The sequence below is a fragment of the Pipistrellus kuhlii genome, unplaced genomic scaffold (assembly GCF_014108245.1).
Source record: "Pipistrellus kuhlii isolate mPipKuh1 unplaced genomic scaffold, mPipKuh1.p scaffold_m20_p_154, whole genome shotgun sequence".
NCBI lineage: Eukaryota > Metazoa > Chordata > Mammalia > Chiroptera > Vespertilionidae > Pipistrellus > Pipistrellus kuhlii.
The window spans coordinates 1-25,843 of record NW_023425465.1 but is presented as its reverse complement, the minus strand read 5'-3'; the positions used below and the strand labels follow the sequence as shown (position 1 = coordinate 25,843).

Below are 25,843 nucleotides of genomic sequence, written 5' to 3'. Positions count from 1 at the left end.
GGCCTCTGCACGGACAGATGACCCTTGGCCCTGAGAGAGCAGCGAGGCTGACGGGTGGTCTATTGGGACCCTCCCCTGGGACCTGCCCTCAGCCTCCACCTGCAGCAGAGCAAGGGGCACCCTCCGTGCAGAGGACCCCGCGGTGGGCTCTCCCTCCTGGGAGCACGCCCTCACCCCTCCCTTCCTCTCCATCCCCACAGGCACACCCTCCTAAACTCCAGGGGACCCCGAGACCTGCAGCCAGGGGAGCACTGCGCAGTGCTGAGGCCCCAGGCTGAGCTGTGAGTCCCACAGATGCTGGGTGGGGTGAGGTGGCCCTGCCAGGAGGTCCCCCCACACACACCAGCACATCACCCGCCCCAGCGAGCACACTGCATTCCCACAGTCCTGCGTTTCCAACGCTGTCACCTGGCCGTTTGCTTGCTGTGTGCTCAGGCCTCAGTTTCCCCGTCTGTAAAATGGGCAGGAGTCCCTGAGGCTCCCTCCAAGAAGGTATCATGTTGGGAAGTGCCACCGAGGCGGCCGTCCTTTCCAAGGGCTCACGGCACTTGCATAAGGATATACAAGTTTAAAAGTCAAGCTCTGCATTTAAAAATATATATTTTATTGATTTTTTTACAGAGAGGAAGAGAAAGGGATAGAGAGTTAGAAACATCGATGACAGAGAATCATCGATCAGCTGCCTCCTGCACACTCCCTGCTGGGGATGTGCCCACAATCAAGGTACACACCCTTGACCGGAATCGAACCCAGGACCCTTCAGTCTGCAGGCCGACGCTCTATCCACTGAGCCAAACCGGTTTCGGCCAAGCTCTGCATTTTAAACACCAGGCTTCCTTTCACTCATTCCATCCCCCCTGCTTTCTGACCCAGGGGCTCCCCCTGCTGCTGACAGCGGTGACACCTGGTGAGCACAGCGATTGTGGAGAAGTGCTGAGTGGATGGCAGAGTCCATTCCGCCCTCACCGGCAGCAGCAGCAGCAACTCATGCAGGGAGGTGGCAGGGAGTGGCAGATGGCCAGGACATGCAGGACAGTCAATGGCTCTGAGGCCCACAGGCTACAGGTGTGTCCCTTCTGAGGTCGGGTTTCCAAAAAAAGGAACAACTGGTGGAGTTTCAGAAAGTGGATCTAGAAGCATCTGTTTGGGTTTGTGGCTATGTATTAGATCAGTGGTCACCACCTGGTGGTCCATGAGTGCAAAAGGCTAGCGGTCACTATATTAGATGGATCCTCTATGCCTCTCAATCTCTAGTGCAGGTCAGTATAGTGCAAGGCTGTTTCTGACCAATTGGATCAGGCAAAGACTCAAAGTCTCCAGAGACTGCCTCCGCCTACAGACTAATAAGATTCCAACTTGAATTACCCCCAGGCAATTGTCCTCAGGTGTGGTGAGAGTTTTTTCAACAGGGTGGGGCAGTTGCTTCTGCCTGGAGGGTAATTGTTATTTTTAATCTCCTTAGTGGCCTCAGGGCAAGGTGTTTTCCAATAAGGTGCATTGACTCTTCCTCCAGGCAAGGCAGGTGTCTCTTGTGGGAAAGATGTCCTCTGCTGCTGGAGGGAATGGCTCAGCCCAAGAAACTTGGGTGTCTGCCTTCTGAGCTCTATCCCCCGAGTCCCCAGCCCTGGGTTCTGCTCTCACAGCTCCAATCCTCTTCACCCTCCCTCTGCCAGGGCACAAGGTGGGTGGCTCCACAGGGAATTTTTGCACTTTAAGAGGGTGCCCAACTTTCAGCTGCCACTCCCTGGCAGACGGCACCCCACTGCTTTCCACAGCTAGATGTTATGTGGGTATCCTCCTCAGTTTGGTGCTCTCTGCTGGGGGCCCAGCTTGGGGATTAGATCTGAGTTCTCCGTGGCACCTCTGACAGCTGAGATATCTCTGGGACTTCAGTTGCCATCTGTGGATGCCCAGCCAGCCCTTTCGCACCTCCGCCCCTCCTACCAGTTCAATGCGGTCTCCACCTTCGGTCCTCGAGTATCAGGGTTCTCTCCTGCGAGTTTTCCGTTGATTATTCAGGAAGCCTTTCCACATTTCAGTTGTAATTCCAGCTTGTTCCTGGGAGCATGTCCATGCAGCATCCTCCCAGTCTGCCACCATTTTGAACCTCTCTCTAGCAGAGTCTGAAATGCGGGTTTGGGAGAGAGACAAGGAGACCAGCAGCGGAGGGAGGGGGCCCATGGCCATGTGAGTGATGCCAGGCCTGGACAAGAGCAGGGGGAGGGGTGCAGAGGAGGAGCACAGGAGGGTCCCAGTCTGACTGGGCAGGGGAGAGAGACAGAAATACCTGGGGACAATGAGGCCCTTGGCGGGGGGGGGAGGATGTGACAGAGCAGGTATTCAGTCAGGTGTTGCCTGCAGGTGTCCGGACTCCTGGACGCAGTACCAGGCCAGGCTGGGCACCCCAACTCAGGAATCCTGTGTCCACGCACCCACAACGTCGCTGCAGGTCAGTGCCCTCTCTGCTGGCAGCTCTGCGTGGGGCAGGCATGGCCTCCAAGGTCACGTGGCAGGAGAGAAGGGAGAACCGCACAGGATGTGCTCGGGGTCACGCCACTGCCCACATCCCATTGGCCAGAGCTCCAGTCACAGCCTCCACCTCCCTGCACAGGAGGCAGGCAAGTGCAGGCAGGGAGGCCCCCGGCCTTTGGAACCGGTGAGCAGGGGAGTGCCAGGGCCCGAGACGGAGATTTGGGCGAGTCTGTTGAGTGTGATCACTTGGGGGGGCTGGGTGGGGAGGGGGGACGACGAGAAGAGATGAAACGGTGACACCACACATTCCTCGGAGGAGGTGTCGGAATTCCCGGAGGATGACTCCAGACGGAGTCCAAAGCTCTTGTTTTCCAGTATCTGATTGCTTGTTGTCATGCAGACCAGGCAGGCAGACTCTCGCCTGATTTCCATGTGGCTCCTTGTGTGGCGCAGGCAGCCAAAAGCAGTTGGCAGGGCTTGGGACAGCTTGCTCCCCCCCCCCCCCCGGCCCCCGCAATGCCAGGCCCCTCGAGGAGATGATGGATCTGCAGGCCAGGAGGCACAGAGCCTTCCATTCTAATAAGCGCTCTGCAAGAGAACTCACAGGCTTCTTGCCTTTGAGATCCATCTCAGAAATCACACTTTTTGGCTACCAAGCTACTAAATATGAAACGGATTTTTTAAAAATATATTTTATTGATTTTTTACAGAGAGGAAGGGAGAGAGAGAGAGTTAGAAATATCGAGACTGAGGTGATGGAGGTGATGGCGGTGATGGAAGTGACGGCGGTGATGGCGGGGATGCCAGGGATGGTGGTGATGGCTGTGATGGTGATGGCGGTGACCGCAGGGACGCGGGTGTGTGTGTGTGTGTGTGTGTGTGTGTGTGTAAGCGGGATCAGCATCAGAGGCTGATGATGGAGCTGCAGCCAGGAAGGGTTTCTGAGTCCTCCTGGCCCCGAAAACAAAGCGCTGGGGCCGGAAGAGGCGTCAGCGGAGAAGGTGCAGGGGCTGCCGGCCGGCCACACTCCCAGCAGCCCGGCCCGCTGTCCCGCGGGCACCCTCACTGCGCCAGGAGGGCCCCGAGACCCAGTCCAGGTCCTCCCTTTGCAGGACTCTGCCTGTGCCGGAGGGGCGGGGCCTGTGCCATAGGGGAGGGGCCTGTGCCAGAGGGGAGGGGCCTTGTCAGAGGGGGAGGGCCTGTGCCAGGGGCGGGGCCTGTGCTGGAGGGCAGGGGCTTGCCAGAGGGGCGGGGCCTGTGCCAGAGGGGGCGGGGCCTGTGCCAGAGGGGGAGGGCCTGTGCCAGAGGGGGGGCCTGTGCCTGAGGGGCGGGGCCTGTGCCATAGGGGGAGGGGCCTGTGCCAGAGGGGCGGGGCCTGTGCCAGAAGGGAAGGGCCTGTGCCGGAGGGGAGCTGGCCTTGTAGCATGTGCCAGGGTCCAAGCACTTGGGCTCAGAAGGCAGCCAGGTGCCCCGGTGCGGCTGCCGGGCCCAGGCGGCCTGTGGGGGCATGCGGCTGGTTCCTCCCGCCTAGGGCAGGTGAGGCTCAGCAAGAGGCTTCTGGGAGATGACCCTGACTTCCTCTCCCTCCAGGTAAGAACCAGTAAGTGCCTGGCATTGGGAGGGTACTGGGCACACAGGGGGAACAGAAGACCCGCTTCCCGGAGCCCGTAGTGCCCACCGAGGCTGCCAGGTGCACCCACATGACCTCACAGCGGCAACAGACACACAGCCAGTCGTGACAGAAAGGCTGGGACTCGCACCCGGGTCCAGGGCAGTGCTCAGAGCCAGGTGGGCCGCCGCCTGGGCCCAAGACGCAAGCCTGTGGGGAGGATGCACACCCTGGGGTTCACCCAAATCCCCCAGCTCGGGGGCTAGGCCAGTGGTCATGCCTCGCACATACATTCTCTCACCTGACTCTCAAACATGCCTGTGAGAGGGTGTTCTCATTCCCATGGACGGATGAGGAAACTGAGGCAGAGAGGCTAAGAAGGGGGGCGGGGGGCTCTTACCTGGGGCTCCTGGGGTGCTGGGGGAGTCCTCGCTGAGGGCTGGCTGGGGCCTCACCTGGGCCTCTCCACCTGCCATCTGCCCACCGGCCGAGTCGTCCTCGCATCGCAGCTCAGACTTCACCTGCTGGCCCTCCGCAGCCGCACCCAGATCAGGGCCCAGCTTCAGAGTTCTGTCCACCACGCCCATCAGACCTGAGTCCGTTTGTTTGTCAATTGGTTATTTTGGAGTTTGAGGATGAAAATGACGCCCGCTGAGGGCTGATGATGATGGCGGTGCAGCCTGCGGCAGTCGGTGCCCACGGAGTCTAGCTTCAGCTCCGACAGTCACATGGAAGCCAAGATCACCCGGGGAGGCCCTAGCTGGTGCGGCTCAGAGGACAGAGCGTCGGCCTGCGGACGGAAAGGTCCTGGGTTTGATTCCGGTCAAGGGCACGGGCCTGGTTTGTTGGCCCGGGCAGCCAACTGATGATTCTCTCTCATTGATATTTCCGTCTCTCTCTCCCTTTCCCTTCCTCTCTGAAAGCAATAAAAAGTATATTTTTTAAAAAGATTAGCCTGGGAAAACACACAAAAGCTCTCCCTTTCTCCACCTGCATGACCTGGAGCAAGTCACCTGACCTGGTGACTGACCAGCCAGCCGCACTGCGGGCCGGTGGTGGGAGGGGGGCATGGAGCCAGGCCCAGGACACTCGGCAGCCTCACAGCCACGGCCCACATGCTGTCGAACCACCTGCACGGCCTTCTCCAGAGCGCCCCGCTTCCTGCACGCCCCCATCCTTGCTGGGCCACCACATGCTGTGCAGCGTGGTCTTCACACACCCCCTCGGCCAGGCCTCCCGTCCCCGTTGCTGGAAGGGGGTTCCGCTGGCTGGCCCATGTATGGGTCCATGTATGGGACACTCCCAGACCAGCAGCTGCAGGTCCACGTGGACACGACCTGCGCTGAGGTGATCACGTTCTAGACCTCAGGACTCCCTGAGCAGGAGCCCAAGAGCAGTGGCAAAATGACGCCTCTTCCACCCGCCCCAGCGCCCTTTGGAGCAGTTCCCGATGTGGTCACCAGATGGCAGCACAGGCAGGCCTCTGGGGCAGGGTGTCCGGTGCCGGTCTGTCCTGGGACCCAGAGGCTGTCAGTTCCCCACCTTCCACCGTGAGCTGCTTGGGGCAGGACGCTCATCTGATTTCCTCTGAGCCCCAAGAGTTAGGAAACGAATGTTTGAACCTCTCTGCAACCTCACAGTAAGTACAATGATCCCCGTCTTACAGGTCGGCATGGTAAGGCTAAGAGCAAGAAAGTGACTTGCCCAAGGTCACAGCCAATGAAAATCAGGACATACTGCTTTAAATTTTAATGCAGAAAACTTCACATATACAAACCTCCACAGTATCCATCATCCAGCTGAACCACTATCAACATTTTTCCACTTGTGTTTCTCCGTACTCATTTTTGGTTTTTACTAGAATATTTAAAGTAAACTCCAGACAGTGTGGAAATTCACTGTGATTATTTTCAATTTTACCTCTAAACGATTAGGACTTTTTTTTTCGTAATCAGCTATCTCTTCCTAACCAAAGTAGCAATAACTCATTACTATCTAATACTGTTTATATCCACATTTCCCCACGGGCTCACATATCTTTTTTAGTTGGTTTGTTCCATCCTGATCCAAATGAGGTCCACACGTCCCATTCAATTATGTCTTTGAGCTCTTTACTCCCAAACAGCCCTAATTCCTCTTTTATCTCCAAGCCCTTCATTAACAACTAGTGTTTTCCCTCAGAACATCCTGAATTCCGTGTTTGGCTGTTTGCCGTCTCCCACGGGTGGCACGGGGCCTGCCCGGCACGCAGTGGGTGTTCATTCAACATTATGAATACTTAAGGGGGAGCAAAGTGAAGGATAGAGGCCTGGTCCTCAGAAATGCGAAAAGCGGCGGCCCTCTACCTGGGAGAAACCACAGGCTCCAGCCCTCGGGTCTTGGGGAGACCACGGCTCCAGCCCTCGGATCTTGGGGAGACCACGGCTCCAGCCCTCGGATCTTGGGGAGACCACGGCTCCAGCCCTCGGATCTTGGGGAGACCACGGCTCCAGCCCTCGGATCTTGGGGAGACCACGGCTCCAGCCCTCGGATCTTGGGGAGACCACGGCTCCAGCCCTCGGATCTTGGGGAGACCACGGCTCCAGCCCTCGGGTCTTGGGGAGACCACGGCTCCAGCCCTCGGGTCTTGGGGAGACCACGGCTCCAGCCCTCGGGTCTTGGGGAGACCACGGCTCCAGCCCTCGGGTCTTGGGAAGACCACGGCTCCAGCCCTCGGATCTCGCAGAGGACTGCAGGCAGGCAGCACTGAGCAGGTGCATTTGGGGGCGCCTTTGGCCCCCACCAGCATTCCATCAACACTGGGCGCTTTGCGCCCGGCACCGCGCCAGGAGCTGGGCGGCAGGGAAAGAGGCCAAACGCCCGCCCCGCCCCGCCCCCAAACTGTCTCCAAGAGCAAAGAGCCAAACGGGGTGTTAGTGAGGAAAAGCGGCCCGAAAACCGCCAGCGCCCCTAACCGCGTGCGCACTTCCGGTGCCTCTTTCCCGCCCCCCCAAGCTTCCTCCCCATTGGTGTTTCCCTTGACCACGCCCCGCCCACGGAGGCTCTCCTCCCACCGTTTCCTTGAACTTTCCCCTCCCCTTGTCCTGGGGCTTGGGAAGCCCTCCGACCCCGCCCGCCCACCGGGACCCACGACTATTGGTGACTCTCGTCCGTCCATCAGAAGAAATATGGTCGCCAATTGGCTGAAAGAAAGTAGCCGGCACAGAGTCTGCGCGAGTTGCTTGGGCCCCGGAGGGGGCGGGCCGGCGGCCCCCGCGCATGCGCGGTGCGTGCGCAGTGCCGTCGCGGGTGGCAGTCATGGCGGCTCGGTGCGTGAGGCTGGTGCGGCGCAGCCTGCCGGCTTTGGCGTTCTCTCTTAGGTAAGGGGCGCCCGGCTGCCCTGGGCTGGAGGGCGCGGCCCTCGGTGCCGTCCTGCCGAGTCTGGTCCGGGAACGGGCCGTCGTGGGCCGCGGGCGCCCGCGCGGGCCTGGAGAGTGGAAGGGACGGCGCGCCGGGTGCCGAGGCCCGCGCTGACCCCGCGCGCACGCACGCGGCTCCGGGCCGGTGGCAGCCCGCGCGCCCGGCACCGGCCGCCGCAGCCGCGGGCCGGGCCGGCAGGGCCGCCGGCAGCACCGGGCGCGCCCTGAGCCGGTCGCCGTGGGCGGAGAGCTTTGTGGACTCGGCGCTCGGGTCAGCGGTTCACGGGCATTTTCCGCGGCCCGTGTTCCCGCGCCGCCTCCCCTTTCCGGAGTCCGAGGTCAGAAGTGCGGGGAGCCCGGCCCCCGTGAGCTTAGCGTTTGGAGCGTAGACAGCAGTGACCTCACAGTGCGGGCCCCGGAGCTCCCGCCCTGCGGTGATGAAAGGGTTTGCGGCGTGATTGCTGCCCGCAAATGGTGTAAACGGCACGGGACAGCGGCAGCGGCCCGCCCGGAGCACCTGACGGAGAGGTTGTACCCGGAATTGGTTGCCCGGAAAGGCAGGGCCAGTCGCATTAATTTCTGTGACAAGAGGCTCAAACCGGGGAGCCGGGAGAGCTGAACGGCACTCAGATCTCTTGGGGCGGCTGGACTCTCGGGGACTCCGTTTCCCTCTCGGCACCTCCTGCTGGCAGCGCCCCGGGCAGGGAAGCGGAGGGCAGAACAACTAGAACAGGTTTCACAGCAGCACGCTCCAGCTTAGGATTATTCGTTTCTTTAAGTCACAGAAATAAAAACACAGTAAGAAGGTACTGCTCTCCACCCGCCAGCAGCCTGCGGGCCCCTCACTTCTCCGCCCGGACCACACGCACACAGGGTGTGGGTCCGATGTCCACAGGGCGGTGGTGGTTGTGGCATTTCCCGCACTGACAGCTCCTGTTCGCCAGGCCTTGCCTCTGTTCTGGAAGAAAGTGGAACGGAGCCCCTCCTCAGATGGGACCCGCGGGTCCTGGTGACGAGATCTGGGATTTAAGACTTGTCACTTACTCATGGCTTTGTGACCTTGGGCTTAATTATTTAACCTTCTGGACTCCGGGACCAGACTGGATCGTGTTAAGTCACTTCTACCTCCAGGGTCCGTTCTTTGTTTTTCCCTGTGCATCCCCCATGTCCTGGCCAAGCAGTTCCCTCTTCCTGACATGGGTCTGCAGACCACTCTGACTCTATGTGTAACTTCTAAGTTAATTTTAAAGAGGCAGGGGTTGCGGGGAGGCAGAGAGAGAGAGAAACATCGATTGGTTGCCTCCCATTAGTGCCCCACCAGGCTGGGAATCGGGACCAAACCTGCCACCTGTCGGCATACGGAATGACGCTCCAACCCACCGAGCCACTGGCCGGCCTTACCTGTAACTCTTAGCCGTCCTTCCAGGTCCCTCTGCATGAAGCCTTTCATTTTCCATTCTCCAAAGCTAAGAAGTATCCTATGCTCAGCCTTCCAGAGCCTCCCCTTTTATCACTTTTAGACACAAAATTATAGTTCCGTGCATATAGATCTCTTTTGCGTGACATGAGTGCCCTGTGGCAGGATCTCTGCCCCGAGCACCTTGGTGGTCAGCGTCGGCTCTGGGCCCCACGTCTGCCAATAGCCGCCCCACCAGTGCTGGTGGGGCCTGGAGGACGAACGTGCTCGGGACAGGAGAGGAGCTGGCAGGTCGCCTGGAGACACATTCGTACTGTTTACAAATAGTTTGTGTACATCATATGCAAGGAGAATCCTTTCTCCCCCAGCAAGTCACTGGCAGGTAGTCTGAAGTTACCTCGGATGGAAAGCCCTTACCTCTGCCTTGCATGCGCTTCCCCAGGCCCACGCCTCGGCTGCTGTGCACAGCTGCAAAGCAGAAGAACAATGGCCAGAACCTGGAAGAGGACGTGGGTCAGACGGACCAGAAGACGGACGCGCCCTGTGCAGAGAAGACGCTCACGGAGGAGAAGGCCAAGCTAGAGGAGCAGCTGAAGGACACGATGGTAAGGCCACAGGCTCTTAGGGAAGGTGGTTGGCTGAGCGCCAGGCGAGTTCATAATTCGTCCCAGGACTTCGGCTGGGGCCTGCAGCATGCTCCTGCTAGAGAAGGGACTGGAACCCAAGTCCCGCACGGCTCTGGCTCTGCCATGAGACTCGCCGTTACGTGCTACGTAGATTGCATTGAGCTAAGATTTCAGTTGGTCTTTACAGACGAGGAACACCAGCATGGCTGTCTGAGCTGGGTCTGAGGGGAGGCAGCGGTTTGTGAACTCGGCAGTAAGGTGGATGCATAGTCCGTTTCTTCAGGATTAAGAATGGCAATACCAGACAGGTGGGTGCTGACACTGTTCCAGCGCCTTTATGTATACTGATCCTCACAGACCCTGTTTACAGATGAGGAAACTGAGGCACATGACAGTTACGTAAACTTCCTAAGATCGCCTCGCTGCTGAGTGCAGAGCCAGGGTTTGAGCTTGGAGACCTGGCTCTTGGCCATTGCACTGGACCTGCCTGAACAAAGATTGGAAACAGGTTGTAGTGGCTCCCCGGCTCCCCAGAGTAATCCAGTCACTTCAGAAATTGAATTGATTGAGGCAAAATGTGAGATTACAGTCAAGTGGTGAGACAGGACGATCCCATAATTCAGATGCTTACACGCAGCAAGTGTCCGCCAGGCCTATGGGAACCCGTGGGTCAGCCCCTGTGAGGCTGCTGGGCGCCCCTAAGTTGGGAACTCGGTTAAGGAAGTGAATGGTCCTTCCTGGGTGCTGAGGCCGTCAGGGCCTGAGAAAGTCGCTTTTCTCTCTCTCCCCACAGCGGGCCGCTGAGTGAGAATGGCCGTGGAGATACATAAGTATCTGTCACCTTGCCATCGACTCCCCGCTCGCTGGAAGGTGACGCGGGGGTGACTTTTTCTGAGTTAAGCTGCACTGTCTGTAGTCCAAAGCCTCAGACATGACAATAGGTGTTGTCTGTGTTTTGACTTGCGGTTGGTCGTGTCAGATTTGCTTTCCTATGAATTTGTGCTATGCTTTATTCATATTAGTTTCCTTTTCCATTTTTTAGGAAAAATATAAGCGAGCTTTGGCAGATACCGAGAACTTGCGGCAGAGGACCCAAAAATTGGTGGAGGAGGCAAAATTATACGGTAACTTTCACCATTGTGATACTGACCTGGGAAATAGGGTTTGGAGGGCAGGGTGGGTGGTATGGATGTTCCCACAGCAAGGTCAGCGGGGGGAGCTGCAGGCTGTCCTCTCCCCTGCCCCCTTTAAGGAGACACTTGGAATTGTGACTGGTGCTTGAGTCGTAAGCAGGAGGCTTCCTCGCTCCACGTGGAGCCTCGGTGTGGGCCCGCGGGTAATCGCGGCAGGTCAGCCTCTCTGGTGCCGTTTCCTTGGCATCACCAGCAACCACGTTGGTACCACGTAAGATCTCAGAGGCTGTCGGTTGTCACCTTTGAGTATGTCCCTGTCCTTCCCACTTTACAGTTGAGATCATTGAGGCTTCGTGACCTGCCACTCATCACAAAGCTGGCGGCGGCCCTTGGGCTCCCACTTGCTGTCTTACTAGCCCGAGGCCGCCCTGGCTCCCGCAGGCGGGGCCTGGGTGGAAGCAGGCACCAGTTTGGGTGCTCGCCATGCCTTCCAGTCGGCATCGGAGCCTTTTCTTTGAAACCACAAACATTGTGTAACACACTGCCTTGAATTTCGAGTGACCCTTCTAACATTCTGTCTCCTGTTAGATTAGGGGTGTCGAACTCAATCAGACAAGGGGCCAAAATCTAAAATTCAGCCTAAATCGCGGGCCGAATGGTTTACTGAACAGTCATAAACTGTCATTGTGATGGAAACGCAGCGGAGTGCAGTGATGACAGCGCGGTTCGGGCCACATTGCAAGGCCTGGCGGGACGGATTTGGCCCGCGGGCCTTGTGTTTGACACATGTGTGTTAGATGAAGGCGAAGTCTTGGTAACTCTTACCCCACAGTGCCCGGAAGTTACTAACATTGAATACACGTAGTGTGCCAGGCACTCAAGCATACATGGCTCTATCGGTCCTCCTACCATCACTGGGAGGCAGGACCGTCCCGCTTTACAACTGAAGGGCTGAGACCCAGCGAGGCTGACTGCTAAGTCACTGTGACGTGCCCCAGGCCGTGCTGTCTGCGCAGGCGGGGCAGGGCGGGGCGGTCTGCGGAGCAGGCAGTTTCTCAGGGCTGGAGCAGGGGCGGGGGTGGTTCTGCACATTTCCAGCTGCTGGTCTTCACACCTCAGTAGCTCTTGTCCAAACCCAGAACAGGCTTTGGGGTTCGTATTTGTCAGGCGGGCCATGGAGGTTGGTTTGGAGTGGCCGCTCGGTTGACATGGTGGAATGCAGATGTTCTTCTCGGACTCTGTGCAGGCATCCAGGGCTTCTGCAAGGACTTGCTGGAGGTCGCAGACATCCTGGAGAAGGCCACGCAGAGCGTTCCCAAGGAGGAGGTCACAGAGGACAACCCGCACCTGAAGAACCTCTATGAGGGGCTGGTCATGACCGAGGTCCAGATCCAGAAGGTGTTCACCAAGCACGGCCTGCTCCGGCTGGACCCCCTGGGCGCCAAGTTCGACCCCTATGAGCACGAGGCCTTGTTCCACACGCCGGTGGAGGGCAGGGAGCCGGGCACGGTGGCGCTGGTGAACAAAGTGGGCTACAAGCTGCACGGGCGCACCCTGCGGCCCGCCCTGGTCGGGGTAGTGAAGGAAGCCTAGCTTCCCCCAGGCTCGGTGGGTTGTGGGTAATCACTGGCTGTAACTCCTAAGGGCTGGTTCGTCTGTGAATACTCCAAACCTTGTTGGAAAGCTTTAGTAACCAGCGGCTAACCAGGAAATAGGGCCCATTGCTCAGCTGTTACTGGACTCTAATTTGGGAGCCTGTTTATTGATTTTCAATACACGTTTGATAGTTCACATGCTTACAGAGCAGGACACCACTGGGCCCTCGGGTATCGTGAATAATGCTACATCTGCTCAGTCTGATGACACCAAAGGATTTAAAACGAATAAAAGGTCTCCGGGAATTGTGCTGTTGGGTAGCGGGCCACGCCGCCTGCCCTGTGCGCCTTCTGCTTCTCACTGTCCGTGCGTGTCAGCAGGTCTCAGCCCTCTGCACCTCATTCAGGCAGGAAAGGCAGCTTACCTTGGTTCTTGCTCAGAAAACTTACGTGTTTGGTGGAGGACATTGTGAGTCCACCTGTAATCGCCATCCAGCTGCTCCGTGACCGACTTCTGGCTTTTCTTTGGAGGCACCTTAACAGTTCTCCCTGCTCCCCCAGAATAAGACGGATTTGACGACATCACTTACTCTTGTCCTATTTTGTTCAAGTACGTGCAGAAATGTTTCTCTCATACTCAGCTAGGTACTAGTGACCTGAAGGTATGTCCCTAGTAAGATGGTCTTTCTCAAAACCTGAGGGCTGCATGCTTGGTAAATTTTAAATGTCATTTAGTTTTTAAATTTTATTTGAGGATTAAAGCCCGATGTTTATTTTCCTACTTTCTGATAAGTCTCTTGTGTACCTTGGTGGCAATCCTTACTAAGGAGAGCATGACTGGGGTGTGTACCTGACACACGCGCAGGCACGTGCTTGCTCCCATCCGTGCACCGCAGGCTGGCGTGGGCCTGGCCTGGCCTGCTCCGGGCGGACTATGGTGTCTGCCTGAGGACCATGACAGGACCACACACCCACAGCAGGACAGTCTGCGGACGCTGGCCTGGACTCACCACAGGCCCGGCGTGTCTGTTAGGAACGAAAACAGCCGCCCCTGCCTTGGCCTAAAGGGTGCAGGGAAAACGGGGCAATTTTACTGGGCTGGTGATTTTGAAGAGGTACTATTCCCATGATGAAAATTTCAATATACAATTTCAAACACTTTTCTTGAGCTGTGAGTGCCCCTCCCCTCCTGCACTCGCCGGGGAAGCTGTGCAGGAGTCATTTCAGACCACGCCTGTGAGGGCAGCCCCCTCCCTGCAGAGCCACGGCTGCTGAAGGCACATGGGCACCCAGCGCCTCACTAGCCCCAGCCACGGGCTCCCTGCGGGGAGAGCACCAGCACGCCCAGCACATCCTCCTGAGGCCAGGGTCCTGAGGCTTGGGGGAAACCACGTACAGTGGAGCCAGTTTTACCTTAGGCCAATGGGTACAAATGAGCGAGATAAAATGTACCTCAACATCGTACAGCACGTCTGAGCACCTGCCATCCGGATTTACACTAGAAATTAGTGGTTGGCCATCCACGCTGCTGAGCTTGGCCAGTGCAACCTGGAGACATGTACAGTGTAGACAATCCAGGCCGCACTCGGCCTACGTGGACACGCCTTTCCTGGTGCCCTTCAGGGAGCAGGGCTGGCATGAGGTTTCCTGCTTAACGGTAGCAAGTCTGAGTCTTAAGCAGCTGGTCTGACAGAAGTGCCTGTGCTGCCCCCTCCCACACCCCCTGCCCCCGGAGGGTGGCCTCAGGCTTTGGAGCAGGTGCCAAGAAGCAGTCAGGGACATGCGTTTGTTCTCAACTTGTTTAATAAGTAAAGGGCAGTAGAAACGGTCAGGTCGGCTTTAACGCATTCTTGGAACGCTGCATCCAGAGGATTCCGAATAGCCGAGTACAGAACTGGACTCAAAGGTTGGAGTTTAAATTTTGAAGACCTAATTCTTGGGATTGTGGTCACTAACTTAGGAAATTAAATAGACATGTAAAGGCTCTGCGCTCACAGCAGGGGTAAAGACTGGCAACGGGAGGGAGTGGATGGGATAAAGGCAACCAATCCGAAAGTCCCTTTCCCCTGGTAACCAAGGTAACACTTTAACATAAATTATACATTCATCATGGTGTTTAAAACAGCCAAGCCTAAATAAGTTCTTCACGCCATCAAGAGAGGCACCCTCAAACCTCCAGCACCACGTGTTCACTTGGCAGCTGTCCACCGGCCACAGCTATTTATTGGGCGCCTGCCTCCCAGTTACTGAAGCCGGCAGCCCTTATAGGAAAACAGGACTACATACGAGGCATGTGACAGGAACCCATGCGTGACACCAGCTCAGCTACAGCCAGGCCACCTGGAGGCTGGGCCAAAGGCCTCCAGGGGCCCGGGCCTGGGGGCTGGTGCTGCTGGGTCCAGGAACCCTGGGCAAGGGCCTCCGGCTGAGAGGCTGTGAGGAAGCACTGCCTCCCTGCATGCCAGTGGCGGCAACACCAGCTCCACGGAGGGCAGTTACGAGCAGGGCAGAGGAGGTGACCCTCACCCTTATCTCCACCGCTCACACTTGTCAGCAGCAGTCCTGGCTTAGAGCGAGGAGCCTCTGCCCACACACACACTGAGCTGTTCGGTTAATGCTGAGCTGACCCTAGGGGACAGGAGATGTAAGAAAGGGAAAGGCACCATAATTAGGTCATCCTTGGAAATGATAAGGGACTTTTTCAAACTTCCCTGTAATGTAACGTCAAGCCCACACATTCTGAGGTCATGGCTCCATCACTGCAGTCACCACTGACCCTAAGCAGGGTCTTGGACCTGAGAACCCTGAGCAGCCTGGAAGACAAATGGCCACCAAGTGCCGGAGGGAGGTACCATGTCAGAGGCCCTGAGAAAGCCTGTGAGGCGCTGGCAGAGCATGGGGAGTCTGGTTCAGAGAGTGACTCAGCAGCAACACAAGGGCCTTGGGACCCACGGCCACAGGGGCCGGCCCATGGCGCCTGGCTGGTCTCCAGGGCGCAAGGCCACCTGAAGGTTAGATGTTAGCCAGGCTGGTCTGGTCAGGGTTTCAGTGAAAAGGTACTTGCAGCTGTGACGAACACCTTGGAGGACACTAACACCAGGACACAACAGCCATGAACTCCCTAAAACAAGGTTTTGCAAGTAAAATGCACGCAAGTCCAAAGGGCAGCCAGCAGCTGCCCCCAGGAAGGGTCAGTCCTGGCCATCGCACTGGTCTTGGCTGCCATGCTCCCCACAGCCACTCTCCACACTAGGGGGCGCTGCCCAGAGGTGCAAAAGGGGCTGTTTCGGGCCTGGGAACTGCAAACCCACACCCTGCCATTGCCACTGCCACAGCTAAGGGGAAGCTCATTTGGTCTGTTCACTACCAGCCTCTTCTCACGGTCCAAGGAAGCCTGACCCTGCCCGCTGGCCTCACTGCCCACCTGCCCGGCGCCATCTAAAGTGCCCCATGCTGCAGCCATGTCACCAGGCAGGCCTGGCAGCCGGCGGCCAGCACAGGTGAGCCCAGGGAAGGGGCTCCCCGGACGCTCCCACCATCACATCCTCCTCACTGAGCACTCAGGCGCGTCCCCGCCCTCGGAACGCGCTGCTCTAGGACCAAGGTTCACTGTGCCTGATCAGTCCCTCCTGCCTGGTCTCGGATGGTTACTCTTGCTTCCTCCAGAGGACCACGAGAACTTACACCCTAAACAAAGGAACTCAATTTGCTGAAAAACAACGGGAAAAAGCGGAGCTGTCCCCTCCCCCTGCCCCAGTCATCTGGCTCACAGGCGCTCCGCTCCGCCGGCCTCAGGAGGCGTCCCTGGCTATCCACCCGCTCTCCGTGAGGAAGGTCAGGATCCGTTTCTTGAGGACCTTGTCCAAGTAGCTGGGCAGGCGGCTCTTGGAGGGGATGCCCTGGCGCTTCTGGAGGTGGTCTTTGATGATGATGGTCTTGGCGGTCACGTAGCGCGCCGGGCTCAGGTTCAGGGAGCTGCAGAGCGCCTTCTCGCGGTCCGACAGCAGCTCGAAGCCCGGCAGGTTCTCGATGGCGGCGAACTCGCCGTCCTTGGCGTCCTCCCGCCCGCGCTTGGCGCCCGCCGAGTTCCGGTTCTCCTTGCGCTTCTCCCGCTTGTGCCGCGCCGCCTCGTACTCGGCCGACTCCTCCATCTTGGTGATGCCGTTGCGCCGGTAGCGCTGCAGCTCCCGGATCTTGGCGCGCAGCATCTTCTCCTTGTGCATGTTCTCGAACAGGTCGTCGAACTCCTTGCAGGACATGAACTGGTAGAGCGGCCGCAGCTTCAGCCGCAGCTCGCGCTCCTCCTTGGTGATCTTGCGCTTGGCCGCCTTCTCGCGCTCCCTCTTGTCCTTGCCCAGGAAGGCGGGCACCAGGCTGTAGTCGCGTGCGATGTCCTTGCGCCGCTGCCTCTCCCGGAGCTTCCGCACGTACATGTCCACGTGCGCGCGCTTGAGCTCGATCTCCACGTCCTCGTCGTCGTAGTTGACCGAGAGCCCGCTGACGAGCGCCTCGGCGTCCTGGTCGTACTCGACCTCGTAGTCGTCACGCAGCGGCATGTAGCCCAGCTGCTGCTGCTCGGCCACCGAGATGTCTAGGGGAGGCAAGGGGGTGGTGAGGCTGGGAGAGAGGGGGCCTCCACTGGGGCAGGTGTGGTCGGTCACCCGGTTGGGGATGGTGTCGGGGATGCAGGCCTTCCCCAGGTTGCCGTGGATGTACATGCTTACGTAATGCTCCATCACTTCCTGGGGAGTCCGGGAAGCGCCTACGTGAGCAGCCATGTCTTCCTACAACAACAAAGGTCAGAGTCATTTCCAAAGCCGAGGGTCGGACTCAGTTCCCACAATCCCCTCAGCATTTCCCCAAGGCAACCTGGACGGCCCTGGCCCGTCACCACCCCCCAAAGCAGTCCCCACCTTCGCTGGACAGCGCATCCAGAGGTGCGGGCTCTCGCCCAGCTCAGCGGGCCGCCCTCTGAGATCCGCACTGGCCGCCTGCTTCCTGAAAGGACCAGCAGGCCCGCCTGGTGCTGGCATTTTGCCTGTTAACCCTGCCTCGGGTGGGAGGCTGTGAGAGGACCTGAGTGCCCCGCCTCCTCCCAGTCTAACCTCTCCACACCCAGACCAGAGAACAGAACGGTCCAGAGTTCACGGCCCAGGTCCCCTGATTACACGAGGGCCCCCATTCGACGCGAGTCTGCCTCTGGACACAGAAGGGCCAGCCTCTGTGCTGACACACCGCGTCCCTCCCCGGGCAGTGGGTGGGTGAGTAGGTAAACGGGGTGGGGTTTCCGTACTCCATCCTCAGCAGCTCTCTGGAAGGCTGCGGCTGCAGGCACTGCCTGGGCGAGGTGCACAGGCGGCTTATTGATGGGAGGAAATTGTACAGCTCCCTCAACCTTTTCCTCCTGCCAAGAGACCTCTTCCTTAACCCAACCGCTAAAGCCACTTCAAAACAACTGCCCACATGCGCACTCATCCCCAGCAGCCACTCCGCGGCGCCTCCACCTGCCCTGTGACACACTGCCTTCCACCAGCAACGCTCACCCCGCAACACTGGGGCGGTTCTGTACCCCAATGGCCACACTGGAACCCAGGGAACCAGCCGGCCCATGTGGCTGGCCGATGACAAGGCGGGCACAGCGAAGAGGGAAGGACTTGTGTGAGGAGACCAGACCCTAGAGCTGAGGCCCAAGTCAGGGCCCACGGCTGCAGGCCCTCCTCCCACCGGCGCTGTGGGCCGAGGGCGGGCTTACGACACAGGAACCGAGATGGCGATGCCGGGACCTGCCAGCGAAAGGGGAAGAGCTGAGCTCGAGCCGTCCTGGTCTTAGGGGTGAGCAGTTTCTTCTTTAAGAAGTCACCGGGAGCCTCAAATCTGTTCCTGATATTTTCCCAGGAAGCTCTTGGTCCAAAAAGAAAAACCAAACCACAGCGGGATATCCCCCATCCCTGCCACTCTGATCCGGCTGGCACGTCCCACCTCTGACTGCCCAGCATGGCGGTGGCCACAGGCAGGGCGAGCCCAGCCCTTCAGCTTCTCCTCGGCGCAGCCGCGGCAAATCAAGGACACGGTTTCCAGGGCCTCCCGGGCAAGGAAGCTGGGTGCCGCTTCCGGGAGGCTCGGAGGGGCTGGGCTGCGGCGAACCTCATTGCCTGTCAGGAATTCAGGCCTGGCCTCGCCCCCTCACGGGCCCAGTGAGGCCTGCAATGCAGTGCCAGCTGCGCCCCCCACGAGCCTGCCGCTCACCCTGAACCTCAGCATCGGCAATCTGCCTCGGGGAGCTGTCAGCAGCTCAAGCACCACATCTGGGTGAAACAAACCCGGAAAGAACAGAGGCTTCTGACCTATCAGGGGGTACTGACCTCACCGAGATCACTTTTCCCATTTATTTCCATCAACTCCGACCCTCCGGGAGCAGGCGCAGGGCAGGCCCCCGCAGGGCCGGGGATGCGTGGGCCGTGGGGCACCCGTCCCCTCCAAGTGCTCCCCAGGGTCCCTGCGCCGGGCAGCAGCAGGGCCAGCCGTGGGCACTGTGCGGTGGGCGCTGTGCGGACACTCGGCTGCTTTCGGTTACAGAGAGGAGGCTCCATCTGAAGCCACAATCAGAGGGACAGGAGCCAGGCTCCCATCACGGCAGCCTCAGCCTCTGCCTGGGACAGCTAAGCCTCATGGGAGCCAGGGCTCAGCGACTTGTGAACGACAGCGGCCCTCCGGCACCACGCCCTGAAGGGTCAGACGGGAAAGCACACAGACCGATCTTCCAGTCTGTCCCCACGTCCAACGCCAGGACAGCCGGCTCTGAGGGTCCAGGGCGTGAGGTCCACCGGAGGGCGGTGTCCGACATGGCTAACGAGCACAGCTTCGGCCGCCACCGCGAGCAGCCATCGCGGACAGTCCCAACGCGCTCCCATCTTCTCCCCGTGGTCACAGACCTGTCCTGTCCCCGCACTGGGCAGCACTCCGGACAGCACAGAGCCCTGGGGCGGTCCTCCCCCTCACGTGTGCCAAGGCCAAAGTGTTTGTCTGATCCGGATGGATGGATGGGGACGCAGAAGCAACAGAACTTTACTTGGGGGAATGAGATTTGGTGAGAAAGTTCAACTCAAGTACAACTAAAGCAGGAAACACACTGTCAGGAGGTGGGGGACCCCCCCCCCCCAGCATGCAGTGACAGCGGGTACGCAGCCCAAAGCCTATGGAAACGGGTTCCAGGTTTGTTTTCCCTTCATGTTCTCTTAAAAGAAAAGAAGACTCCCACCTTTGGAAATAGGTGTGCTACTGCTCCAAGTCCTGGGGGAGGGTACGGTGTCTCTGAGACACACGAGGCCAGCGCTCCTGTCCACGGCCCTGGACTCTGGCCAGGACGCTGCCTCCAGGAGAGGAAGTGAGCAGTGCTGGGGCCTGGGCTCCTCCTGCCTCCCACGGCCCCCTCATGCTGGCCCCCAGCACCTGACCAGGAAAAGGACGAGAACGGTCCGGAGAAATGGTCGTCAGTGTGGGGCGGCGGCTCCATCAGTGGGGGCTCAGGGTTCCCTGCTCCAGGCTCTGGCCAGGGCCACTGCCACCCAGGACTCCACGGGCCCAGCCTCTGTGGCTCCCTCAGCGACAGGCCTCTCACCGGGGTGGCACAGTCCAGGGTGAAATGTAGAAGCACAGGGAAGGCCGACACAGCCTTTCCTGAAAGCTGGACTTGGCCACTTAAAGGACGGCCTCGTCCTTACTATCTGGGCGTATTTAAGACCATCTTTTTTTTCTGTGACATGGTGATAGTTAATTGGCCTTTAAATTTTTTTAACATCCTTTCGTGGCGAACCCAACCTCAGCAATTTTCTCTCAGCATGAATGGCCCACAGAACCTGACGGCCTGGCAGTGCGCCCCGCCAGGGTCAGCCGCGCTCCTCCTGCCGTCCAGGGGCCTTGCAGACCCATCCCGCCCCTCCCTGCTGGAAAAGCCCTCTCTGTGCAAAGGCTCCGGACCCGCCTTTGGGGTTCCAGGCCTGGCTCCCCCAGGAGCTGACAACTGGACACAGCACTTCACCGCTCTGCGCCTCCGCCGCCTCCGAATTAGAGGCGCTGCACTTCCGGACGGTGAGGAGGGGAGTGCCGGCCTGCCTGTGAGCTGGCCGGTGCCCGGCGGGCCTGTGCTCCCTCCATGCCGCTTCTCCACAGCTCAGCCCCTCCTCCGGAAGCCGTCAGCGGCCCGGAGCTGGGCTCAGACCTGCGACAGCTTCCTCCTGTCACCTCTGCTCCTCCACGGGCAGGCCAGCTCCCTCAAAGGGCTGTCCCGCAGAATGCAAACCACGTGACAGCCCGGTTCCCGAGGGACTGCAGGCCCATGTCACCTGCCTCGTCCTAGCAGTTCCCCCGCGGGGGCAGCACAGCCACACACCCTGTAGGCCAGCAGGCTAAATCTAGGCTGAGGCCCAGGGCACCAGGCCGGTAGCTGCTGCCGTCCTCAGGCGGGCAGCGCTCAGAGCACGCCCGTCCGCCATCAGCGCCAATGCTGGTGACACAAGAGGAGGTCTGACCAACGTCCCGGTGCTGGAAGCCAGCAGAGCCAGGCCCAAGGGGCTGCTTCTGTCCGAACTAACACGCCCACGCCCGTCCCCGCCAGGCTGTCCGGCAAGGGCACCGTGGCACCTCCTTCTGCCCGGACAGAGGACCAGGTCGGTGTCCGCTCAGGCAAAGCGGCAGCTATCTTCACATCGGTTCTGCCCGGAGCACTCTGAACGCACAGCAACCCCCACCCCACACCCCTTCTCCGGGGGTCTGGGCTGGGAAGCCAGGCCGAGCAGCTTTAGCCCTCCTCCACCCCTGCTCTGCAGCCAGGCCTGGGGGGGGGGCAGTGGGGGTTTCCTTTAAGTGCAGCTGCATCGGGGGTGGAAGCCCGGAGCTGTGGCTCCCAGGCTCCAGGGCACACTGGGTGCAGAGGGGGCTGAGGGGGGCGGCGTGTCCTGAGGAGGGGGAGGGGCCGGTCCAGCTATGAGGGCGGAGGGAGGAGGCACTACCGCTCAGGACGGCCATGGTCCTGGGCAGCTGCGAGGCCATCAGATGGGGAGCCTTGGCGGGGGCACTGCCAAGATGACCCTCACCCCTTGGCTCATGTCCAGAGTGCTTGGTGTCCCACAGGCTGGCGACGCAGGCCCGGGGCTCCGTCTTGTCTGGCCTGGGCACCTCGCAGGCTCGCTTTGCGAGCAGGAGACCCGGAGGCCTTCCAGGGCGGTGCTGACAGACGCCACATCTGTCACGCCTCCGGTGTCCTTTCCAGCTGACCAAGTGCGGGCCAGGACACGGTGCCTGCCTGGGGGAGGGAGCTCTGGAAGGTGCAGCCTCGCTGTGCAAACAGCACACGGTCCTCAGCAAATCCAACAGAACTGCCACAGGCCCGCACCCCCGGGTGTTCCCCAAAAGCAGCGGCCGCAGGGCTCAGCAGACAGCTGTCCGCCGGGGTGGGCCTTTTCTTGCCCAGGGCGCTGGGTGTTTGTAACACAGTATCAGCTTAAGACTCAGCCTGCGGTGTTTGTCACACGGTAACTAGCTCACCCCGATGCCCTGGCAGGGCCAGACCACAGGATTCCGAGGGCCTTCTGTATACAGCCGCGGGCTGGACGTCCCCCACCCCTGCTGTGCGCCTACGTTCACGAGCTTTATTCACAACAGCCTAAGCGGAAGCACCCCAAGTGCCCGCCTCTGCGGGAATGGGCCGCACGGTCAACCCACCTCAGCAAGGAAGGAGAGTCTGGACCCACCCACGTGGTGAGCCTGGAGTATGTGCGATGAGCCGGCACAAGACAGCGCTGAGTGACGCCCGTGTGTGTGGCCCGAGAATCAGGCCGGGAGGGAGGAGCTGAAGGACAGTTCAGAGGTGACGTGGTGATGGCTGCCGCACTGTGAGTGCACCTAACGCCACGGACCTGCGCACCTCACAGGGCCACAATGGTGGCTTCCTGTTTATCTACTTTAGCACAATAAAAACAGACTTCAAAGATGAAACTGAACAGGAGATGGAAGAGGGCAGAGAAGGGATAACTGGTGATGAAAAATAACTTGATTTAAAACACGTAAAAGTAAAAAATGACTATACTGCTTCAGGCGCAGGCTGCCTTCCACCTGGCGGGCCCTGCAGTGGGCCCTGAGCCAGCAGCAGCAGCAGCCCCGGGAGAGAGGATGCACGAGCCAGGCCCTGCCAGACCGCTGCCCCACAAGCCCTCCAGGGTGTTGTGCGTCCTGCCCCGGCAGAGCCACTGCCCTGCACAACCCTCTTTCCCACGCTGCTCTCTCCCCAGGCTCTCCCTCCGTCTCCACCCCGACAGCAAGTCCTAACCACCGGCGATGCTGTGGAGCGGCCAGCGCACAGGGGCCTGCTCCGCAGTGTCGTGCTTCCAGGGACCAGCGGGGTCAGAGCTCCCTGGAAGCTTCTACAATTGCCGTTCCCAGACCTCAGAGATTCGATTCAGGGGCTGGGGTGCCCCTGGGAATCGCAGATCCTCAGGTGAGGGTGCTGCGCAGAGTCAGACCGGCGCCAATGCTTTCATGCTACAGCGGCCTCCTTTGTAAGCGAGGGACCAGGGGGCCTGGCTGGGAGTGAGCCGACGTCCAAGGCCCGGCTTAGAGCTGGTTCCGGCTCACAGATGCACTTGGGGTAACTCGGTGAATCAGCTTCAAATCCTCTTCCACCCGGTGGGCTGGTGCTCAGGATTTTCAAAATGGGACCCCACCCTCTCTTACCTACCTGTCCTGGCCCTCCACACACCAACCAGCCCCTGGGACAGGGCAGCCCCTTGTCCACACTCCCCTTCCCACCGAGGAAAGGGACACAGCTGCTCACAGTGTGACCGCACGCCGGGAAGGGACACAGCTGCTCACAGTGTGACCGCACCGCCGGGAAGGGACACAGCTGCTCACAGTGTGACCGCACCGCCGGGAAGGGACACAGCTGCTCACAGTGTGACCGCACCGCCGGGAAGGGACACAGTGCCTCACTCTGCCGTGTTTCTGCCGAGCACAGGCCGAGTGTGGGGACAGGGCACAGAGCCGCCCTGTCTCCCAGCTGCTCTCGCCCAGCCCTGAAAGCCCACTGCCGTCCACCAGTGAAAGGCTCTATTCACACCACGCGCGGCCTCCGACAGCCAGCCTGTCGCACGGGCGCAGGTGCAGGCCCTGCCCGGCCTGCGAGAGCTGCCACGCTTACAACATCCTTTCACCGTGTGAAGTGAAGCTGCAACATCACCTTCAAAGGATTTTGTCTGGTTTTCTTACCAACAAGGACACGCAGCTACATAACCACAGGATCACGAGCAAAATCAGGAAACTCAGAAGATGCACCGAAACCCCGTCCCAGCGAGTTTCGCCCATCACCCCAACAATCTCCTTCCCGGCACAGGCCGGCAGGACCCTTCCTGCCCAGTGCCCGGCCTGTGACTCTCCCTCCAGCGTGGCCTCTGCCACCCACACACACCCCCTGCCCCAGCCATCCTCCCGGCCACACTGCTCACTCGCTCCCTGCTGGCATCACGCTGGGGAGCCCTCCTCTCACATCCTGGGGTGAAACCCCCACAGCCCAGGGCTCGGACCGCCCAGGGGCTCTCCCAGCCTCACCGTGCAGAACACCCTGCTCAGGCCAGCGCCCCCGCACCTGCCTGCCGCGGGCTGCGCAGGCGACAGAAAACTCCACTCTTTAAATTCGAAATCTACTACGAAGCTGGCTTGACCACCCCCCTGCAGTCACCCTGACCACCACCTGCAGAGGACCCCGGCCACCCCCACTCATCTCCCAGCCACTGGGGCTCCCATCCATGCTCGGGTGCACCAGGCCCGGGTTTCCGGGGGTCCGCACCGCACCCAGCCCGGAACAGCTAGCTGCCTGAGGTTCTCACACCTCTGTCCTCCTGCCCCCCTCCCTGGTCTCACTTCACCGGCCCCGCCCCTGCTCCGGCCTCCAATGCAGAGGCGGGCAGAGCCTGGCCTCCTGCTCCCGAACCCTCCTGGCCCCTTCAGGGCTGGTGCTGTGCGGATTCCCTCCTGGCAGCCCTCTGCCTCTCCCCAATGGCCCCTCCCGTGAACTCCACATAAAGCAGCATGACCCCAAGGTCACAGGCCACGTGCCAGCTGAGAAACCGGAATGAACAGCCTCACCTTCCTCTACATCACTGTTCCCGATCGGCACGCTGCCTTCCTCCATATCCACATCAGCCCGAGCCCGGCCCTGCGCCCCAGACCTGCCCTGTCCCACACAGGACCCGCCCGCTGAGCAGGGCCGCTCCGCTCCTCCGCAAAGCCTTCCAGGCCAGCCACGCCTTCAGTCCCACCTCGAGCTCCAGCCTGTGAGGCCCGTGCCAGTGAATGCTCCTACACCGAGCAGTCAGGTCCAGGCTTTGGAACCCACAGGCCTGCATCCACACCCTGGCTTTACCACGTGAAAAGCCAGGGCATCCTGGACAAATATTCAAAACCAGTGCCCTGGTGCACGAATTCCTGCACGGTGAAAGGAAATTAATCTGCCGAAACCGGTTTGGCTCAGCAGTAGAGCTGTCAGTCTGCGTGCGGACTGAAAGGTCCCAGGTTCGATTCCGGTCAAGGGCATGTACGTTGGTTGCGGGCACATCCCCAGTAGGGGGTGTGCAAGAGGCAGCTGGTCGATGTTTCTCTCTCATCGATGTTTCTAGCTCTCTATCTCTCTCCCTTCCCCTCTGTAAAATATCAATAAAATATACTAAAAAAAAATAAAGGAAATTAATCAGAAGGTGGCCGCCAGGGCGGGACTGGGCGAGATGAGCCGGACACGCCCTGGAGCCAACCTCCTGCCGTGGAGTCTGTGGCTCCTCCCGCAGGTGGGGTCCCGTGGCCTGGCCTGTGGGGACCGGGCTGAAACCAGCTCTCCCACATCCCCTAAGGCAGGCGTCCTCAAACTTTTTAAAGTGGGGGCCAGATCACGGTCCCTCAGAGAGCTGGAGGGCCGGACTATATGAATTACTAATTCCTACTGTAACACCTTGGCTGCACTCACTGCCCAAAAAACCTGGCGGGCCGGATCAGACTCCGCGGGCCGCATGTGGCCCGCGGGCCGTAGTTTGAAGACGCCTGCCCTAAGGGGTCCCAAAGCAAAGTTGCAGTCATACAAGCTGTGGGACGAAATGCAAGTGTGCAGTAACCAGATTCGGGCCGACAGTGCCCAGCCACAAACATAACCCACGGCCGACTGGCCCCGAAGGAACCGGGCTCCCTCCTCTCGGGTTCTGGGGTGCATCACCCGAGAACCGCGGCTGCCAAGTCCCTCAGCTCGGCGAGGTTCAGAGCGACAGGTGGGCCAGTAGGAGGGGCACTTAGCCTTTGGCCCTTTATACGTACAGATGAGTCAGCTACACACTAAGGAGCCACTCCAGCTCGGGGCAGAGTGGAAATGTGTACGAGGAGCCTCGCCCAGAACCGCACCTGCTGAACACGGCGCACCTGGATACAGCACGTGTGTGTGTCTGCGATCTCCTCGGAAGGGAGCCGCACATCTGAGGGCGACACAGGAAGTGTCAGGGCAGAGCAGGGAGCCCAGGGGAGCCCAGCCGGAGTCCCGTGCTCCTGGGCCTGTGCAGGCAAGGC

General features: G+C 59.8%; 3 protein-coding genes and 1 long non-coding RNA gene across 6 annotated transcripts in view; 1 reads left to right on the top strand and 3 right to left on the bottom strand.

The window, feature by feature from the left end:
- LOC118719714 (VPS10 domain-containing receptor SorCS2-like) overlaps positions 1-4,668 on the bottom strand; it is a gene marked incomplete at its 3' end in the record, with an annotated part of 156,071 nt that extends 151,403 nt beyond the window's left edge. The window contains exon 1 of the mRNA XM_036439450.2: positions 4,482-4,668. Coding sequence (XP_036295343.2) covers positions 4,482-4,668 — 187 coding nt within the window. The remainder of the gene's footprint in view (positions 1-4,481) is intronic.
- On the bottom strand, positions 3,951-17,146 carry LOC118719715 (transcriptional adapter 2-beta-like). Of its 3 annotated transcripts, none has more exons than XR_006741766.1 (2): positions 15,011-17,119; positions 3,951-3,992 (listed from the first exon to the last, which is right to left on the bottom strand). XR_006741766.1 is itself a non-coding variant. In XM_036439452.2 (2 exons), the coding sequence occupies exons 1-2, from the start codon at positions 17,057-17,059 to the stop codon at positions 16,042-16,044; spliced, it is 885 nt and encodes a 294-aa protein (XP_036295345.1). In that variant the 5' UTR covers positions 17,060-17,146; the 3' UTR covers positions 14,036-16,041. The 3 variants fall into 3 exon arrangements, 2 of the variants coding, with proteins under 2 accessions (XP_036295345.1, XP_036295344.1); XM_036439452.2 differs by lacking the exon at positions 3,951-3,992 and having other exon boundaries at positions 14,036-16,841; positions 16,975-17,146; XM_036439451.2 differs by lacking the exon at positions 3,951-3,992 and having other exon boundaries at positions 14,036-17,119.
- Positions 7,291-13,031, top strand: LOC118719716 (grpE protein homolog 1, mitochondrial). Its single transcript, XM_036439453.2, has 4 exons — positions 7,291-7,440; positions 9,339-9,501; positions 10,565-10,646; positions 11,902-13,031. The coding sequence occupies exons 1-4, from the start codon at positions 7,340-7,342 to the stop codon at positions 12,246-12,248; spliced, it is 693 nt and encodes a 230-aa protein (XP_036295346.1). The 5' UTR covers positions 7,291-7,339; the 3' UTR covers positions 12,249-13,031.
- Positions 14,036-23,056, bottom strand: LOC123652423. Its single transcript, XR_006741767.1, has 2 exons — positions 22,361-23,056; positions 14,036-15,009 (listed from the first exon to the last, which is right to left on the bottom strand). It is a non-coding gene; the product is annotated as an uncharacterized LOC123652423 (long non-coding RNA).
- Between the last annotated feature and the right edge of the window lie 2,787 nt (positions 23,057-25,843).

Excerpts from the sequence above, each read along its gene's own strand:
- LOC118719716 (XM_036439453.2), top strand. The coding sequence starts at position 7,340 with ATGCGCGGTGCGTGCGCAGTGCCGTCGCGGGTGGCAGTCATGGCGGCT. Across the intron at positions 7,441-9,338 it reads GCTTTGGCGTTCTCTCTTAG|GCCCACGCCTCGGCTGCTGT; the intron begins GTAAGGGGCGCC and ends GCGCTTCCCCAG. Across the intron at positions 9,502-10,564 it reads AGCAGCTGAAGGACACGATG|GAAAAATATAAGCGAGCTTT; the intron begins GTAAGGCCACAG and ends TCCATTTTTTAG.
- LOC118719715 (XM_036439451.2), bottom strand. The coding sequence starts at position 17,028 with ATGGCTGCTCACGTAGGCGCTTCCCGGACTCCCCAGGAAGTGATGGAG.